Genomic DNA, 20,957 nt, shown 5'->3' with positions numbered 1-20,957 from the left:
CGGTACCAGGAATGTTGGGACAAGTGCCCTATGACGTCAGCCTAGCACTAAAACGACGCGCACAAATTCGTGACGTAGCATGCGGGCAGCCTGGCCACTGTGCAAGCCACACACACGCCTGTCTCGAGTTTTGTCAAGTTCCGTTGCCAACCCAGTAAAACGATAGCATCGGATACTGTGTGAAGATGGTACAATTTTTAGCACTCTGGGCTTCTCGTAACTAAGCAGAATGACAATTTACGGTTAAACCCTTCACTAGTTGGGTAGGATTTACATAAGTAAAGATATCGGACGATTTCACTACGTACAATCAGTCATAAATTTCGTCCTTCTGTTAATATCTATTGTTTTGATGGTAGTAAGGTCACTAGAAACGGAATATGACGGTTTTACCCGACCACGACATTACTGTACTGTGGCCGTTATCGGAAACACTCGGTGACGTTAGAATAGACACGTACCGGGTGATCAAAAAATCAGTGTAAATTTGAAAACTGAATAAATCACGGAATAATGTAGATAGGGAGGTACAAATTGACACACATGCTTGGAATGACATGGGGTCTCATTAGAACCAAAAAAATACAAAAATTCAAAAAATGTCCGACAGATGGCGCTTCATCTGATCAGAATAGCAATAATTAGCATAACAAAGTAAGACAAAGCAAAGATGATGTTCTTTACAGGAAATGCTCAATATGTCCACCATCATTCCTCAACAATAGCTGTAGTCGAGGAATAATGTTGTGAACAGCACTGTAAAGCATGTCCGGAGTTATGGTGAGGCATTGGCGTCGGATGTTGTCTTTCAGCATCCCTAGAGATGTCTGTCGATCACGATACACTTGCGACTTCAGGTAACCCCAAAGCCAATAACCGCACGGACTGAGGTCTGGGGACCTGGGAGGCCAAGCATGACGAAAGTGGCGGCACAGCACACGATCATCACCAAACGACGCGCGCAAGAGATCTTTTACGTGTCTAGCAATATGGGGTGTTTCTAATAAAACAAGCAAGTTTGTCAATTTTTACCCCTCTATCTACATTATTCCGTGGTCTATTAAATTTTCAAATTGATACTGACTTTTTAGTCAACCGGTACAGTGGTGTGACAAAGGAAGACGCACTGCATTTTGAATGATTTCAAGACAGATGTGCATGGACCATAAAGTGATTCAGCGTCTCGCGCTGTCACTACCAGGTGCAATCATACTGTGGTTGACTAATACGAAGTATCATCTTGGAACAAGACCTACACCGTTACGTTTTTCACAAGGATGAGTGTCTTCTCATTGTTGAGCTCAATTGGAAGACAATTAGGGGGCTCCGGGTCAATGAGTACAGTGAAGCGTCAGTTAGACTATCTTACAGTAAGAACCTAAATCTTGTACAAACCAAACTGCACCTCTAGGAGTCGAAGTACGTGAAAGGGACGTATTAGTTAAGAAGTGAGGTAGCGTTGTAGCTTAAGTCTGATGACCTGTGCATCGAGAAAGCTGAGGAGGAGACGAAGGAGAAATTTGGGAATGGATTTAAACATTAGGGAGATTAAATAAAAACTTTGTGGTTTGTCGATCACAATGTAGTTGTCGGAGACTTGAAAGGGCAAGGAAGAGATGTTGAACGGAATATATTGTCTTGAGAAGAGGTTACAAAATCAGCATCAATAAAAGTAACAAAAGGGTCATGGAATGAAACCGAATTGAATCAGCCGATGCTGAGAGAATTAGATTAAGAAATCAGAAACTAAAAGCAGTATTTTAAGCAAAGTAAGTAGCTATGGCCAAAATACAGAGAATGAAAAGAAAACACAGAGAGAGCTGAAAAAGAGAAATTTGTTAGCACCGAATGTAATTTAAATATTAGGCAGTCTTTCGAAAGGAATTTTTCTGGAAGTGAAACGTGGACAATAAGCACTGTAACGCCCCAACGACCACCTTAAAGTCAATTAAGAACGAACATGAAGTAGGGAAAGCTATCCTGGCAGTTACGACATCTTTGCTGATGAGCTAACACGAAAGAGTTTTGTCAACAACTACATTGTACACCACTGAGCATATTTGTTAGGGAAAGAGAGAGAAGAAACATCGTATTCCAGCAATGGACAAATATCCATGTGACAAATGTGAAATTAATATCTCAAAAGTTAAGTCCAAAGTAATGTCATCAGAGATAACTTTTATGTGGAAGAGAGTTGTAAGCGCAACGAAGAAATTCAATGCGCCTACAATGCTCTTCCACAGAAGAAGTCGCTTGTTAGAACTCATCCAGTGCAGACGTACGAGACCAATTCTGATCTGAATTATTGAGACTGCGTATCGTGACGAGTTTTAGAGTTCAGAAGTCTTTGTTGCGTGACGGGATTCGCGGCTTAAGAAACTGATTTTATGAACTGAGACAGGAACAGGTAGACTCATTTAACCGTGCACTACGGATTACTTGAAATCTAATAACGGATTAGTGAACATTGGACTTGACTTTAAATTAGTTGGACCTTAAGGAGAAGTGAACATTCCATGAAAGAATACACGCAATCAGTCTTGAGTAGGACCCAAGTAGACGACATCATGAAGATAAAACAATTACGCTAAAGTGTTGTTGTGGTAATTGTCAAACTATAACTCAATCGGACTGACTTAACTAAACTATTACGTGTGCGTGTGGTGCGGGAGTTACAAGTATTTAGCGACAAAATAACAATAAACAGTTCGTTACCAGTTAAATACCCGGTGTGGACTACATCATTAAACAGTTTGATAAATGACTAAATCAACGACTACTCATGAAAGACTATTTCATTGAAGTGCAAATATTCACGTCATTAGTTGAGAAGTGAACTTTAAAATATTTTCGTATTACGACGCAATCTTACAAAGACTGAATCAGAGTATCTCTGGATCTCGCTGCATACCAGCACAATAATTCCATAGCAACGAGACAACAGAAACTGTTAACTAAAATATTTCCTCGCAATCAGTGGTGTGTGCTTTACAAACGAGAGAAGAATTAATAACTACTGCAAATCAGGGCAATTAACAATACAATATTAATAATAAAAAGGATCAATTATACGAGTTCGCATAAGTGGAAACGCTGAGGACTTGTAATTGAGATACGACGACTACGCGAGGAGCGCCTTTTCGGAAGTTTTTCAGGTTTTTTCCCCCGTTAATCTACGGGGACTGACGTTATATCGCATCGTGTCTCCACTCTGACGCGAGAGCTGTGGCAGTAGCAGCTCTACGGCGTCGACTACATCAGCACGCGGTTGGATTACGGGGCCACGCGTCACAGTACTTCAGTCAAGAAGAGATCAGAAACTCTTGAAGTTCTGAATATTAGATGGGTAGATCGAGTACGTAAGGAGGTACTGAATGAAACTGTGCAAAAAGAAATTTATGGCGCAAGTTTAATAAAAGAATGGATCAGTTGACAGTGCGGATGCTGATACATTAAAGAATCGTCAGGTTTCATAACGGAAGGAAATGCCGGGAGGGGGGAGGGAGGGGGGGGGGCTAAAATGAAAGGGCTACGAAGATCCTTCTACAGTAAGGAGATTCAAATGGGTGTAGCAGTGAGCAATCCTACAGAGATAATGAGGCTTGCGTAGCGTAGAGTAGCCTGGAGAGCGACATAAAACCGATCTTTCGTTTGAAAATAACAGCAGCACCATTGAAGTAAAAGAATAGCGAGTGGCCAAATGCTCTCTGATTTACAGCAAGTCCTAGAAGTGAACCGAGAAACTGTAGGATAGCTGTAGCGCAAACTTAAAACTCGTTGGCGAGTAAAGGCGTGGGGGCATCAGAGTTGCGAATCAGTTAAAACTCCTTTCAATGAAGAGAGAATCGTGGTAGTCTCGTAGAGCAGTTACACAGAACAGAAATGCGGTTTCAGACCTTTACGGGCAGTTTTACCGAGAAGTTGCCGTCGTAGAGCAATAAATATTCATGGGACGTGAAGACGTCGCGTTGAGCATAATCATTGCTGCCTTGGCCTGCTATACAGTTATTCAGTAGACTTCCCATTCTGTACCCACTTCAAACTGTATGGACCGAGCAAGCAGCACCCCGGTTGAGAACCTGGAATTGCCTGTGGTAGGATGCCCATTTAAATACCCATACAGCCATCCAAAATTATATTTTCTCAGTTTTCCTAAATCGCTACCGTAATTAAAGAAACGACGCGGCCCGTTTCTTTCCCCATCCTTAACCAGTCCGAACCTGCGCTCCGCCTCTAAAGATCGCGTTACTGAAGTGCTCTGAATGTTCTTACGTAGTTTTCAGTTCTGTAATAAATTATCTAATAATAAAATAAAAATTTCTCCTTTTTCATGCAATTATGAATGAAAAATGATCTATTTTTATCAGTCTTGCATTGAACCATACAAAATGAGCGATTTTCGGGTGCATCTTTTCACTTGCGATGATCAAACTCTGAGTCACACGTACTATCAGTTATTCCTGCCGTAATATTTGATTGGAACCTCTCATCAAAGATAAGAGCGTTAAAGCTCTCTGTCGAACTCTAAAAATTCTTATGTGGCTGGAACGATCTTTGTACTTGTTGTCCTTCTCTAACTTCTCTAGAGCTCTCGGCTTTTCAGCCAAGTCAGTTTTCAGAAATGGCGCGACGTTAGCACGAGTGAGAGTCCCATTCCCTTCTGGAGGTGTCAAAACAGCCATATGATGATTCGAGTGACTGCTGATGTTGGCATTGGCGTCGTTGGCATTGGCGTCGTTGGCATTGGCGTCGTTGGCATTGGCGTCGTTGGCATTGGCGTCGTTGGCATTGGCGTCGTTGGCATTGGCGTCGTTGGCATTGGCGTCGTTGGCATTGGCGTCGTTGGCATTGGCGTCGTTGGCATTGGCGTCGTTGGCATTGGCGTCGTTGGCATTGGCGTCGTTGGCATTGGCGTCGTTGGCATTGGCGTCGTTGGCATTGGCGTCGTTGGCATTGGCGTCGTTGGCATTGGCGTCGTTGGCATTGGCGTCGTTGGCATTGGCGTCGTTGGCATTGGCGTCGTTGGCATTGGCGTCGTTGGCATTGGCGTCGTTGGCATTGGCGTCGTTGGCATTGGCGTCGTTGGCATTGGCGTCGTTGGCATTGGCGTCGTTGGCATTGGCGTCGTTGGCATTGGCGTCGTTGGCATTGGCGTCGTTGGCATTGGCGTCGTTGGCATTGGCGTCGTTGGCATTGGCGTCGTTGGCATTGGCGTCGTTGGCATTGGCGTCGTTGGCATTGGCGTCGTTGGCATTGGCGTCGTTGGCATTGGCGTCGTTGGCATTGGCGTCGTTGGCATTGGCGTCGTTGGCATTGGCGTCGTTGGCATTGGCGTCGTTGGCATTGGCGTCGTTGGCATTGGCGTCGTTGGCATTGGCGTCGTTGGCATTGGCGTCGTTGGCATTGGCGTCGTTGGCATTGGCGTCGTTGGCATTGGCGTCGTTGGCATTGGCGTCGTTGGCATTGGCGTCGTTGGCATTGGCGTCGTTGGCATTGGCGTCGTTGGCATTGGCGTCGTTGGCATTGGCGTCGTTGGCATTGGCGTCGTTGGCATTGGCGTCGTTGGCATTGGCGTCGTTGGCATTGGCGTCGTTGGCATTGGCGTCGTTGGCATTGGCGTCGTTGGCATTGGCGTCGTTGGCATTGGCGTCGTTGGCATTGGCGTCGTTGGCATTGGCGTCGTTGGCATTGGCGTCGTTGGCATTGTTCTCCATGTTAATGCAAACCTCTTCATTTCCATATAACTACCACAAACACATCCGTTCGGTTACCCACCTGGATAGCAGTGTGTGTTAGAGCCTCTACCTGGATGGGGAGATGAACCGGCTGCGGATTCAGTCCTCCCGGCGCAACGAACGAGGGTCGGTGTTCTGGCGTGCCTGGGTGTGTTGAATACCGGCTTTCACTCACCTTCACATGGCTAAAACTAACCGCTGATCGTTGGATTATACATATTGCGTCCTCAGTCGGGGGAGGGGAGGGCAAAAGGGGTGCTGGCAGCGAGGGCATCCGGCTAACCTTAAACTAAACATGCCACACCAGTTAATAACCATACCAATCCAGCGCCGATGCGAGACCGAGACACAAGAAGAGGCTACATCAGTCTGATCCTGATTACTGTACTGAAACGTTGGTCTGTCTCTATAACTCTTTTATCCTTCACACTTCTTACTCTTAATCTTACTTCCATTACCAAACTGACAATTCCTTGACAGAACGTTTCCCACTAACCGTTCCAGCCTCCCGACAGAGCTTCTCACCACCGAGGGCCTGAGATCGACCCCTGGATACGCCCGTGGAACAACGGCGCCGCGGTTCTACCCCAGTCCGCGGAACCGGACGATAACGCGTACCTGTAACTGCTCTAGCATGTTGGACTAATAAAGAGTATAAATGCACATCGTCCGTCTTGCTGCAGCCACCTTCTCATGTGACTAACTCCTGTACCCCTTGCCAACCATTCGAACCCAAATTGCCCAGGTGGGATAATCATCGCCGTCCTGACCACTTGAAGAACGACTCCTACACTCTTCCATAGCGGTCATTGAACACCCCGACTCGCTACATTTTGGCGTCCAGCGTGGGCCGTCCATCTTGCAGTACCATTACAGAAGGAGGGAAGCATTTCCAAAATAACTGACTTCGTGAAGTTTTCGTATGGCTAAAGTATACCGCTCGTGGCAAAATGGCCCTATCCAAAACCGGCGCCAGGGCAGCTGATCGTGCTCCACGAGTCATAGATGACAGCGGTGACTGACGGCTACGGAGATGTGTACGGGCGAACAGACGTGCGACTCCAGAATGAGATTTTCACTCTGCAGCGTGAAACCTTCCCGTCTCCTCTATACCTCTTTTGTTAATGATACCCTTCCCTTTTACAATAACCTTTGTAACCTTCCCTTAGGATTTCTCTCTCTTGCTTAATAATAACAAATGAAATTTTCCCTTTGAAATTTATTCTCTTTCTCAATTTTCGCATACAAATTGAATTGCTGCTTTTAAAAAGTGATTTTTGGATTATTTCGACGAAACATAGAATGTGTCGTCGTCGTGTCCCTCAGTCGTTATCTGCAATAAACCAAAAGTGTTCCTTAACTTTTTCGCTGTTACTGGGTCCCCATCTGACTGCTACATCGAACTGCGACATGAATATACTTACTCTGGTTTACTATACTCTATTAACTGCTGGTGGACTGTCATAATAAGTGGCTGTATTTATTACAAAAGCTGACGTTATTCTTTAATACCAAAGCTGACGTTATTCTTTAACTAATTTGACTGAAGTTACGTAATTCATAGTTAAACGTTTTCTTGACAACAATAAAATTTTGCAAAGTTTTACGATGATGGTTTTTGGGATGGATTATAATTAGAAATGCAATATTGCTTGCAAAAATTAATTATATTCTGAATGAAATGATTTTATAAACGTTCAAATGGGACTTACTTTTTACAATAATCTTACAACTAGCAATACGCAGACATACCTTCAGTAGTATTGAGTTTCTCAAAAAATTAATTCAATATTATTAGTTCCTCTTACACTCCTGCAAATTGAAATAAGAACACCGTGAATTCATTGTCCCAGGAAGGGGAAACTTTATTGACACATTCCTGGGGTCAGATACATCACATGATCACACTGACAGAACCACAGGCACATAGACACGGGCAACAGAGCATGCACAATGTCGGCACTAGTACAGTGTATATCCACCTTTCGCAGCAATGCAGGCTGCTATTCTCCCATGGAGACGATCGTAGAGATGCTGGATGTAGTCCTGTGGAACGGCTTGCCATGCCATTTCCACCTGGCGCCTCAGTTGGACCAGCGTTCGTGCTGGGCGTGCAGACCGCGTGAGACGACGCTTCATCCAGTCCCAAACATGCTCACTGGGGGACAGATCCGGAGATCTTGCTGGCCAGGGTAGTTGACTTACACCTTCTAGAGCACGTTGGGTGGCACGGGATACATGCGGACGTGCATTGTCCTGTTGGAACAGCAAGTTCCTTTGCCGGTCTAGGAATGGTAGAACGATGGGTTCGATGACGGTTTGGATGTACCGTGCACTATTCAGTGTCCCCTCGACGATCACCAGTGGTGTACGGCCAGTGTAGGAGATCGCTCCCCGCACCATGATGCCGGGTGTTGGCCCTGTGTGCCTCGGTCGTATGCAGTCCTGATTGTGGCGCTCACCTGCACGGCGCCAAACACGCATACGACCATCATTGGCACCAAGGCAGAAGCGACTCTCATCGCTGAAGACGACACGTCTCCATTCGTCCCTCCATTCACGCCTGTAGCGACACCACTGGAGGCGGGCTGCACGATGTTGGGGCGTGAGCGGAAGATGGCCTAACGGTGTGCGGGACCGTAGCCCAGCTTCATGGAGACGGTTGCGAATGGTCCTCGCCGATACCCCAGGAGCAACAGTGTCCCTAATTTGCTGGGAAGTGGCGGTGCGGTCCCCTATGGCACTGCGTAGGATCCTACGGTCTTGGCGTGCATCCGTGCGTCGCTGCGGTCCGGTCCCAGGTCGACGGGCACGTGCACCTTCCGCCGACCACTGGCGACAACATCGTTGTGCTGTGGAGACCACACGCCCCACGTGTTGAGCAATTCGGCGGCACGTCCACCCGGCCTCCCGCATGCCCACTATACGCCCTCGCTCAAAGTCAGTCAACTGCACATACGGTTCACGTCCAGCTGTCGCGGCATGCTACCAGTGTTAAAGACTGCGATGGAGCTCCGTATGCCACGGCAAACTGGCTGACACTGACGGCGGCGGTGCACAAATGCTGCGCAGCTAGCGCCATTCGACGGCCAACACCGCGGTTCCTGGTGTGTCCGCTGTGCCGTGCGTGTGATCATTGCTTGTATAGCCCTCTCGCAGTGTCCGGAGCAAGTATGGTGGGTGTGACACACCGGTGTCGATGTGTTCTTTTTTCCATTTCCAGGAGTGTATTATAATAGTTAGCTGATGTCTCTGTACATCCGTTTATAATCTCTTGTAAATCATAGCTGGTGGCTGGCAGGCACTCCGCTCCTCTCAACCTCTCGCTTCAGACCTGCTACCGACTCGCTTCACTTCTCCTTTACTACTGACTTCCTACGAACGCTTAAGTGCCGTCTCTCCTGCCAACAATGCTTTCTGGTGCTGACAATCCCTGCTACCATTACAAAATGTATCAATGCGCCCTCTTTCCCGCTCTTTTCTTAAAATGTATCCGTACGCTGTTTCTCCCGCCCTTTATAAAATTATATCAACAATACTTTGGTGCAGACATTGCCTGCTACCACAATTATTTCCTACATGACAAATATTGATTATTCCTACTTAATCCTATTAATAAAATATAAACATCTTTCATAGATTGTGATTTGACAATAAACAATATAAATACACACGTCTTACAAGCATAGTGTGCGCTGATATGAAACTGCAGATGCAGAACGAAAATCTCATTCTGGAAACATCCCCCAGGCTGTGGCTAAGCCATGTTTCCGCAATATCCTTTCTTTCAGAAGTATTAGTTATGCAAGGTTAGCAGGAGAGCTTCTGTGAAGTTTGGAAGGTAGGAGACGAGGTACTGGCAGAAGTGAAGCTGTGAGGACGTGGCGTGAGTCGTGCTTGGGTAGCTCAGATGGTAGAGCACTTGACCCGGAAAGGCAAAGGTCCCGAGTTCGAGTCTCGGTCCGGTACACAGTTTTAATTGGACAGGAAGTTTCAGACGTGCGACTGTTAATCAGCTGATCGCCCAGATGAACCAACAGCCTATCAACAGTGTCTCCTTAACGGCGTTAATAGCGAACGTTGCTGCATATGGGCCTTCCCATGAGGTGTCTGGTTCCAGCGCCCATGCTGGCCGCTGTTCATCAGCGACAAAGGCTCTTAATTCGCCCGCCAATATCGCAACTGGACTGCCACTGAGTGGCGACAGGTGGCCTTTCCTGACAAATCACACTTTGTGCTACAGCGGACAGATGGCAGTTGGCGTGAAACTTCTGGAAACAAACAGCCTGCAACCAAGAGGGAGCGTTATAGTCTGGGGAATGTTCTCGTGGCATTCCCTAAATGATTTCGTCAGTCTGAAAGGCACACTGGACCAGCACAAATACGGATCTATCCTTGACGACCATGTCCACCCCACATGCTGTTTCGCCTTCCAGAGCATGACGTCTACCAGTGGGACAGTGCAACGTGTCACACAGCCACAGTGTATGTGCGTGGCGTGAAGAGGACCAGGGTGAGTTTGCCTTACTCCCCTGGATTTAAGCCTAATTGACAATCTGTGGGACCATCTCGATGGGTCTGTTCACGACATGGATACTCAACCGAGAAACTTGCTGCAGCTGGCCACGGCACTGGAGTCAGCGTGGCTCGTTAACCATGTCGTCATCTTCCATAACCTTACTGATGCTCTTCCAGCACGTCTCGCAGCGGTCCACAATACACAAAGTGCTTGTCAGGCTTTTGAAAAATTGTCACAATGTGATTAGACAGTGAATTTAACAGTAGAAAGATGTTGTGGGTCTCAGTCAGAAGACTGTTTTGGTGCAACTCTACACATGATTCTATTCTGTGCAAGCTTCTTCCTGTCTGCATAATTATTGCAATCCTATCAATTTCAACTGTCTTCCCACACTCTAGTCTGTCTTCCCCTACAATTTTGCCGCCCCCCCCCCAAAATTTTAGGCGCCCCTCCAAAATTTTAGCGGCCCCTCCAAAATTTTAGCGGCCCCTCCAAAATTTTAGCGGCCCCTCCAAAATTTTAGCGGCCCCCCCCCAAAATTTTAGCGGCCCCCCAAAATTTTAGCGGCCCCCCCCCCCAAATTTTAGCGCCCCCCCCAAATTTTAGCGCCCCCCCAAATTTTAGCGCCCCCCCCCCAAATTTTAGCGCCCCCCCCCAAATTTTAGCGCCCCCCCCCAAATTTTAGCGGCCCCCCCCAAATTTTAGCGGCCCCCCCCAAAATTTTAGCGCCCCCCCCAAAATTTTAGCGCCCCCCCCCAAAATTTTAGCGCCCCCCCCAAAATTTTAGCGGCCCCCCCAAAATTTTAGCGGCCCCCCCAAAATTTTAGCGGCCCCCCCAAAATTTTAGCGGCCCCCCCAAAATTTTAGCGGCCCCCCCAAAATTTTAGCGGCCCCCCCAAAATTTTAGCGGCCCCCCCAAAATTTTAGCGGCCCCCCCAAAATTTTAGCGGCCCCCCCAAAATTTTAGCGGCCCCCCCAAAATTTTAGCGGCCCCCCCAAAATTTTAGCGGCCCCCCCCAAAATTTTAGCGGCCCCCCCAAAATTTTAGCGGCCCCCCCAAAATTTTAGCGGCCCCCCCCAAAATTTTAGCGGCCCCCCCAAAATTTTAGCGGCCCCCCCAAAATTTTAGCGGCCCCCCCAAAATTTTAGCCGCCAATTCCTTTCATTGCAAAATTTACGAATCCTTTATACTGCAGGATGTTCTAACAATTGCTCCGTTCTTTCAGTCAAGTTGTGCTACAATTTATTATAGCCACAGTTCGATTCACTACCTCGAATCTGATTTTCAATATTCTTCTGTAGTGTCGCATTTCAAAACCCCCGTTCTGTCATTGAACTCCTTATCGTCCACGCTTCAGTTACGAACAGGCTACACTCAAGACAGATATCTTCATAAATTCTTTCTCCCCAGCCAAGTGGAGCCTGGTGTATTGAATGTGCCAGATCTACAATTCAATTGCTTGTCAGAGTACACGCTGTACCCCCTGCGCAAGCGTCAGAATCGCTTACCAAAACTACAGTAAGTTTCCGGATTCACAGAGGGAAGACGTTAGCAAAAAAATCAAGTTACGAAGATAGAAAGATCGATGTTAAATATTTCATGGACGTCAAGGTCATTAGAGTCGAAACAGCAGATTAGTTGGGCATGAATAGAAAAAGAAATCCGACTCGTATTCCTTGGAGTATTCACACCAGCGACTGTGTGGTGCTGCGGAAGGCATAAATCAGAATGACGAGGCCGGAACTGAACTCCATTCCACATCTGAATCTATACTCTGCAAAGCAATGAGAAGTGCATAGCAGACTGTAGTTCCTATTCTACGACAAATTACGGTCTCTTCCTGTTCCATTCATGTATGGGGCAAGGAAGATTGACTTCTTAAACGCCTCAGTGTTCGCTATACTTCGCCTAATCCTGTCTTTAAGATCCCTACAGGAGTGATACGTACGTGACTTAAGTATGTTCGTGGGTTCTTGGCTGAATACTGATCCCTGAAAATTTTTAAGTAGGCCTTATCGGGACAGTTAGCGTCTGTCTTGTAGCCTTTGCCAATTTCAATATTTTAGCATTTCAGTGACTCTTCAATGTGAGTCAAAGTAGTAGTTGTGGATGCGCATCGTGCGCTTGCAGGTGAATCAGCAGCCAAGGTCGCGATAGAATCAATGACGTCAGTGATCTATTGAATGCGCCGAGAGTGGGGTTCTAAAATATTGAATAAGCCGCCGACTACGCCTGCCCAGAAACGATATTGTGGGGTCGTGTGGTACTTATTGTCGCTGAACTTGATTTATTTGTTTCTTTTTTATTACAGAATTTGTCCAATTATAGACCGCTTGGAACCTAAGACAGAGGTACAATCTTTTTCTTTTTATCTTCCCAAAACTTCAAGGGTTGGCTGATGGCCTGCCTCTATTTGACATCACCCTCCTAGGTTTTGAATTTCGTTGTTGGACAGGAAATTTTGCAGTACTGTTCAATAGTCTGAATATTTCCCTCTTGTATATGGTGTCTTCTGAGACGTTAAGTTTTCTCAAGTTCTTTCTTGTCTTTTCCAGCGATCCCATGGCGTATTTTAATTTCGAAGCTAAGTTAAAAACTTCTTTCTCGTTAGCCTATTGTAATTCATTCTGTACATATGACCATAAAATCTTAACCTCCTATTTCTTATTGCGTCTGTGATTTTCTATTTTTTTTATAGTAGAAATCCTTGGATAACAGAAGAAATAATGAATTTAATTGGCGAAAGGAGAAAATATAAAAATGCACTAAATGAAGCAGGTAAAAAGGAATACAAACGTCTCAAAAATGAGATCGACAGGAAGTGCAAAATGGCTAACCAAGGATGGCTACAGGACAAATGTAAGGGTGTAGAGGCTTATGTCACTAGGGGTAAGATAGATACTGCTTACAGGAAAATTAAAGACACCTTTGGAGAAAAGTCACTTGTATGAATATCAAGAGCTCAGATGGAAACCCAGTTCTAAGCAAAGAAGGGAAAGCAGAAAGGTGGAAGGAATATATAGAAGGTCTACACAAGGGCGATGTACTTGCGGACAATATTTTGGAAAAAAGACACAAAAATTAGTAAAGGAGTTTTGCTATTTAGGGAGCAAAATAACTGATGATGGTCGGAGTAGAGAGGATATAAAATGTAGACTGACAATGGCAAGGAAAGCGTTTCTGAAGAAGAGAAATTTAACATAGAGTACAGATTTAAGTGACAGGAAGTCGTTTCTGAAAGTATTCGTATGGAAGTGAAACATGGACGATAAATAGTTTAGACAAGAAGAGAATAGAAGCTTTTGGATTGTGGTGCTACAGAAGAATGCTGAAGATTAGATAGGTAGATCACATAACTAATGAGGAGGTATTGAGTAGAATTGGGGAGAAGAGGAGTTTGTGGCACAACTTGACTAGAAGAAGGGATCGGTTGGTAGAACATGTTCTGACCCATCAAGGGATCACCAATTTAGTATTGGAGGGCAGTATGGAGGGTAAAAATCGTAGAGGGAGACCAGGAGATGAATACACTAAGCAGATTCAGAAGGATGTAGGTTGCAGTAGGTACTGGGAGATGAAAAAGCTTGTACAGGATAGAGTAGCATGGAGAACTGCATCAAACCAGTCTCAGGACTGAAGACCAGAACAACAACAACAACTAGTAATGAGATTTTAGCTGCAATTTTGTGAAGTGTTTCCGTCATTATATTTGTAACTGTTTTGTCCTTAGAAATTACTGCAATATCGTCAGGAAAAGAGACATTTCACTTTAAATCTTCCTCTTCTTTGTCATAGACGGGTTCCTTCGATATTTTTCTCTTGTAGGCTTTTATCCCATTCTCTCATGACCTTATCTAAGGCCAGATTGAAGACAATAGGTGAGAGAGCCCATCACCCTGCCGAACACCTGTGTTAATTCTGAAGGGTTCAGAAACTTGTCATAGAAATTTAATTTTTGTAGTTGTGCCTTTGAGTGTCTGTTCGACTAACTCTGGTGGTTTTGTCGATACCTGCTTCTTCCTGTGTTAGGTATACTGTCGGTCTGTCTGCAGAATCGTACGCTTTTTTTATAAATGAACGTAACGATTGTGCTAAGGTTCTGCATTGTTCTTATCCTGAGAACAGTTTCCAAGCTAAACATTTTCTGTGGACACGATCCATTTTCTCTGAAACCTGCTTGGCCCTCTCCAACTGTGTATTCTGTTTGAGCTATCTAATTCAGTAGAGCTTTGGACATAATTTTGTAGGTGACTGGAAGTAGAAATATGCCTCGGTAATTGTTGGTGCCTGTCTTGTCACCCTTCTTACGTAGCAGGTCGACTGTAGCTTGTTTCCTGTCGACCGGCATTCTTTTTTTTTTCTCCCACCAGTCGTTAATAATTCCATAAATGGCTTCATCTGACCGCTCCCATCCCAGTTTCCACATCTCAGCTAATATACCGTCTTCGCCTGGCGCTCTGTTTTCCTTCTGGCCAATGTATTGTTCAGTTTGATGGAGTGATGGTGGTTCTGGAGTGGATTTTCCTTTTGAGGCTGTTTTAAAATTAATCGTTGTTGGTGCCTCCCAGTTTGCTTCTATTATAGTAATGAGTTTTGTGCTTTTTCGTCTTCCTAATCTTTACCTCGTTGTTTCCTTTGTCTTCGTTACTCATTGCAAGGTTACGCGATGGTCTGGTATTTTTCCTACCAGTGTTCTCCCGTAAGAGAGACGAAATGTCTGAAAGCAAGAAGATACCGCTATTCACGTTTTGCAATACCAGAACGAAAAAAAGTAGATTATGCTTAAATGAAACTGTAAATGGTAAAATTTTTAATGAAAATAGTGTCAACGGTGACGAATCCAGAATTATTTAACGAGGAAAATTACTTTGAATGTCATTCGGCGTTTAGAAGGAAACAAGATACAAAGGAAAAAGTCGCTGTTTTTTGCCTTCCAAATATTCTTTGAAGGGATTATAAGTGCATATTTTCTTAAGTAGATAAACATAGATACTTTTCAATATTTGGACAAGACATCTCCTACTATTTGAATTTTCAAGAGCGTAGTGAATTTACGATAGGAACTTCCTCAAGATGATCCACTATGAAATATATTTCGCTGAAAAATAAACTCTTATCATTGCTTCTTTCTAGATTATTACATTTCGATTTTTTCTTAGAAAAGAACTGCTCGAACCTCACTTCCTCAGTTCAGGTGAGAAACGGCTCAGTAGACATAATATACAATTACAGCGCCAACTCGTAAACGAAAACGATCATTCGTGGTAGACGAGTCAGTACAAGAATCAAACGTCAAGGCGCTGGCGTTGACTCGCGTGTCTCGAGTAATCGATTAGAACAAGGAAGTCGATCGTGTAAAGGGGGATTAAGGGCGATTCACATTTGACGCAACGGAATGTCTAAACATCCCAAAACGTATGTCGAATAGCACTACTGATATCGGTTGTAAGTGAAACGAGACGTCAAAGTGAAGATTTCTTGGGAAGGAAGTGGTAAAGCTGACGTCGACGAGAGGAAGGTGAAGTGTTAATGTCAGATGTTAACCTATTATCGTAGCGCTTACTCGCATAATCCTAGCTGATTTTGTACTTGGTTCTTCTTAGTGTAATTGCTGCTTTGCTTCTTCACACATTGCGAAGGTTCCATAAGGTCTTGGATAGTTGAGGAGTGTTCCACAAGAGAGGCCAGACACCTGAAAGCGCAAAATGGCTGAAGTTTTACGAAACGTGGAATAAGAAGCAGCCTATCTTGTTCACAAATAGTAACGGGAGACGTGTCAACAGTGAAAAAGTCAGCTCTACTGGAGGAGGAGAAATCGTTGTTGACGTTTTTTGCTCTTACAAAGGAAAATAAATACGTTGAATATGGTAAAATGTCCCCATTTATCGCCTGCTAACCTTTGTTCGGTGGATTTTCCCCCCTAGCACATAAATATCGATGCACTGAAACGTTTGAACGGTATTTTTCCTCTTCGGCAGTTTACTATACAAATACTCGGCTTTATAGCTGATGTCGCTGAATTAATCACCGAATTGATAAGCATAACTAATGTCCTAATATTAACGAAAAGATCCAAGAGAACATATGGAATGAACATACGGAATGAGCATATGGGAAAGTTTAAGTACAAACATTAAATCAGATAATTCAGAGGAAGCAGGAGTTTAAGCCTCAACAAACAGACAAAAGTCTAAAAATAAAAGGCCTGCCTTTTGCGCTTCTGAAGCAGCAGGTGGGCTGTATTAAAACTAATCTTACAAAAGGGGACGGGTTTGTCTGAGAAACAATTATCACAGTTTACCTTAGTTTATTAAAATAAAACATATTAAAAATTCAGAAAGCAATTCTAAAATAGGATCTATCGTTGCCTGTTATTTGATTAACTGTCTTCTATTACTATAATATTGAGTGTTGAGGCAATTACGATGATAAATGAAAAGGAAATCTTAAATGCGCATGAGAAAAGTTCACATAACGATTGACACATACAAGAATAGAGAAGAAAAGAAATTTGTGCATCACAACGAGTCAAAGGCTCAGAGGTTCATCCCTATCACTGTGATTCAACTATTGTGAATAAGAAGACTATGGTCAATGTTCGACAAAGAAATTTATCTGCATCACCTTGCTCATGAAACTAAGGTAGACTGACGTGAAACTCCCGCAGATACCGTGAATATTCATAAACAGAGCAAAATTACTAAGACTCCTGAAAACTTCAAGAAGAAAGATGTAAGCCGTACAGAGCTTTGCAGGATTCTCGAACATATTCCCAGTTCGAATATAATGAATTTCCTTGAGACGGAGACGTTGCTGTCCATGCATCAGCACGGCTTCAGAAAGCATCGCTCCTGCCAAACGCAACTCGCCCCTTTTTTTCACATGATATCTTGCGAACCATGGATGAAGGGTATCAGACAGATGCCATATTCCTTGAGTTCGGAAAGCGTTTGACTCGGTGCCCCACTGCAGACTCCTAACTAAGGTACGAGCATATGGGATTGGTTCCCAAATATGTGAGTGGCTCGAAGACTTCTTAACTAACAGAACCCAGTACGTTGTCCTCGATGGTGAGTGTTCATCGGAGGTGAGGGTATCACCTGGAGTGCCCCAGGGAAGTGTGGTAGGTCCACTGTTGTTTTCTATCTGCATACATGATCTTTTGGATAGGGTGGATAGCAATGTGCGGCTGTTTGCTGATGATGCTGTGGTGTACGGGAAGGTGTCGTCGTTGAGTGACTGTAGGAGGATACAAGATGACTTGGACAGGATTTGTGATTGATGTAAAGAATGGCAGCTAACTCTAAATATAGATAAATGTAAATTAATGCAGATGAATAGGAAAAAGAATCCCATAATGTTTGAATACTCCATTAGTAGTGTAGCGCTTGACACAGTCACGTCGGTTAAATATTTGGGCGTAACATTGCAGAGCGATATGAAGTGGGACAAGCATGTAATGGCAGTTGTGGGGAAGGCGGATAGTCGTCTTCGTTTCATTGGAAGAATTTTGGGAAGATGGGGTTCATCTGTAAAGGAGACCGTTTATAAAACACTAATACGACCTATTCTTGAGTATTGCTCGAGCGTTTGGGATCCCTATTAGGTCGGATTGAGAGAGAACATAGAAGCAATTCAGAGGGGGCTGCTAGATTTGTTACTGGTAGGTCTGATCATCACGCGAGTGTTACGGAAATGCTTCAGGAACTCGGGTGGGCGTCTCTAGAAGAAAGGAGGCGTTCTTTTCGTGAATCGCTACTGAGGAAATTTAGAGAACCAGCATTTGAGGCTGACTGCAGTACAATATTACTGCCGCCAACTTACATTTCGCGGAAAGACCACGAAGATAAGATAGATTAGGGCTCGTACAGAGGCATATAGGCAGTCATTTTTCCCTCGTTCCGTTTGGGAGTGGAACAGGGAGAGAAGATGCTAGTTGTGGTACGAGGTACCCTCCGCCACGCACCGTATGGTGGATTGCGGAGTATGTAACTCGTAGATGTAGACACAAATAGCAATGAATTATCACGCGGAGTTACGAATAAAACTTAGTCAAGATGGTACTGAAATTACACACGGTGAAATCAAAACCAGGGTGGTACAAAAAAGCTACAAAAACTGAAAATTGAAATGAATAGTAGAATAAATAAAACACATGTTACGGCGTAAAGTCAAGCGCCGTCACGCCAGTCGGGAACAATAGAGAAGATGCAGCTGTGAGACGACGCCAGCCAATCGCACACTGACCGAACCCTCTCCAGGACGACGACGCGAAGCAGCAGCCCCTGGGTGAGGAGGACTCAAGCGCCGCAACAGACGGGCGACGCCCCAGTTCAATAGCAGCTTAAAGACTAACGACTTGGATAGATGCGTCAACGCTCGTTACATCGCTTGTACACTCTATTTAACACAGGCTTCCGAATTGTTACAGGGAAATGATTGCTCATTTTGTCTATCGCCTTTTGCTGGCGACGCATCTGTGTAATTCCCAAAGTTAAGTGTTGTCATTTATTGTTTTGTAATAAAGCTCATTGTTTGAATTGTTTCTCTGGCGAACCGAGTGTTGTCTAGCGAACCGAGTACGTAGGATTCATAGACTCCACATATTTGACGACGGGCATAAAGACATAACACACACACTAGAAAAGTTCGCGTATACCTTCCAGTTAAAAGAAGAGTCAGACAACTGAATTTTAAACTTGTGCTGGAGTAATGAACTTCCGACACCACGTGTTCTGCTTGTACAAAGAGCGGACCGGGAAAACTTGCTATATACAGAAAAATATAGTCTTGATTATGCTCTGAAAAATATAATTCGACTACCGAACTTGAAATATGGAATAACTATACACCACCACACAGTAACACACCAGCGCCAAGTCGCTCTTACGACTCACCAAAGGTCGAGTCCCGAGTGCTGAGCACTCTCTCCCTGCAACGAACTTCCCCAAGGCACCAAGAAGAGACCAGAGGCGTCCTTTCCGCCACCAACTTAACTACTGTCGAATGACCACGAAACAGTACAAATCTCTCTGCCTTGACTGAGAAAGCTACGTTGGCAACACTGTTGCTCCCACAGCTGACAACCAGATGCTGCACTCCTACTATAAAAAAGACAAAATCGACGTTCTCACTCACTCATTCACTCTACAGATGATGGAGAAAAACATATGGGAGCAAAAAATGTAGGTAATGTACACAGGCTTAGGTGCTTACTGGAAAAATTGATACTTTAAAGTAGTTGTGAACCACTCAATGGGAGCCGGCCGCAGTGGCCGAGCGGTCGTAAGAGCTTCAGCCTGGAACCAAGGGGCTGCTGCTGTCGCAGGTTCGAATCCTGCCTCGGGCATGGATGTTTGTGATGTCCTTAGGTTAGTTAGGTTTAACTAGTTCTAAGTTCTAGGAGACTAATGACCTCAAAGGTTGAGTACCATAGTGCTCAGTGCCATTTGAACCATTTTTCGTTCCATTAATACACTGTTAATTCCGTTCACTTGATGTCGGTGTCTTCCGTTTCTTTCTGTTCAGTTGACGCAGGTACGTTCCATTGCTTTCCATTCTATTGACGCCCAGTTTCTTCCATTTCCTTTCTGATGACGCACAGTTTCTTCCTTTTCCTTTCTGATGACGCCCAGTTTCTTCCTTTTCCTTTCTGGTGACGCCCAGTTTCTTCCTTTTCCTTTCTGGTGACGCCCAGTTTCTTCCATTTCCTTTCTGGTGACGCCCAGTTTCTTCCATTTCCTTTCTGGTGACGCCCAGTTTCTTCCATTTCCTTTCTGGTGACGCCCAGTTTCTTCCATTTCCTTTCTGGTGACGCCCAGTTTCTTCCATTTCCTTTCTGGTGACGCCCAGTTTCTTCCATTTCCTTTCTGGTGACGCCCAGTTTCTTCCATTTCCTTTCTGGTGACGCCCAGTTTCTTCCATTTCCTTTCTGGTGACGCCCAGTTTCTTCCATTTCCTTTCTGGTGACGCCCAGTTTCTTCCATTTCCTTTCTGGTGACGCCCAGTTTCTTCCATTTCCTTTCTGGTGACGCCCAGTTTCTTCCATTTCCTTTCTGGTGACGCCCAGTTTCTTCCATTTCCTTTCTGGTGACGCCCAGTTTCTTCCATTTCCTTTCTGGTGACGCCCAGTTTCTTCCATTTCCTTTCTGGTGACGCCCAGTTTCTTCCATTTCCTTTCTGGTGACGCCCAGTTTCTTCCATTTCCTTTCTGGTGACGCCCAGTTTCTTCCATTTCCTTTCTGGTGACGCCCAGTTTCTTCCATTTCCTTTCTGGTGACGCCTAGTTTCTTCCCACGCTTTTGGCGCCCAGTTTCTTCCCACTCTTTTGGCGCCCAGTTTCTTCCCACTCTTTTGGCGCCCAGTTTCTTCCCACTCTTTTGGCGCCCAGTTTCTTCCCACTCTTTTGGCGCCCAGTTTCATCGGTTCTTTTCCATTCTGTTGATGACAGTGTCTTCCTTTGCGTTCCATTGACGTTCCGTCGACACCCAGTGTCTTCCGTTGGTTTTTACGCCCAGTGTGAGCCGGCCTTCACGCCTCAGCGTCTCCTGCGCCTGCTGACCAGTGGGCTGACCCGTGGCGCTCGCTAAAGGCCAGCGGAGCCCAGCCCAGGCGGGCCAGGCGGCGGTTTACGGCGGGCGGCGTTTATGCGGCCGTAAATCTCTGCGCCGCCTTTGCGCGAGCCGCCGCCAGCCGGACGCAG

At 45.0% G+C, this 20,957-nt stretch overlaps 2 protein-coding genes across 2 annotated transcripts; both read right to left on the bottom strand.

Annotated features, from left to right (window-relative positions):
• Positions 1–4,454: 4,454 nt before the first annotated feature.
• On the bottom strand, positions 4,455–5,714 carry LOC124615601 (putative uncharacterized protein DDB_G0282133). Its single transcript, XM_047143592.1, has one exon. It carries the CDS (start codon positions 5,712–5,714, stop codon positions 4,455–4,457), a length of 1,260 nt encoding a protein of 419 aa, XP_046999548.1.
• A 14,021-nt stretch (positions 5,715–19,735) lies between these two features.
• LOC124615600 lies at positions 19,736–20,677 on the bottom strand. The gene has a single exon (XM_047143591.1). It carries the CDS (start codon positions 20,675–20,677, stop codon positions 19,736–19,738), a length of 942 nt encoding a protein of 313 aa, XP_046999547.1.
• Positions 20,678–20,957: the final 280 nt, after the last annotated feature.

The sequence above is a fragment of the Schistocerca americana genome, chromosome 5 (genome assembly GCF_021461395.2).
Source record: "Schistocerca americana isolate TAMUIC-IGC-003095 chromosome 5, iqSchAmer2.1, whole genome shotgun sequence".
Lineage (NCBI taxonomy): Eukaryota > Metazoa > Arthropoda > Insecta > Orthoptera > Acrididae > Schistocerca > Schistocerca americana.
Note: the sequence above shows the minus strand (reverse complement) of the source record. Positions and strands in the feature narration are given on the sequence as shown.

What these genes read in the sequence shown, in the direction of transcription:
- LOC124615601 (XM_047143592.1), bottom strand. Translation starts at nt 5,714, where the DNA reads ATGGAGAACAATGCCAACGACGCCAATGCCAACGACGCCAATGCCAAC.
- LOC124615600 (XM_047143591.1), bottom strand. Translation starts at nt 20,677, where the DNA reads ATGAAACTGGGCGCCAAAAGAGTGGGAAGAAACTGGGCGCCAAAAGAG.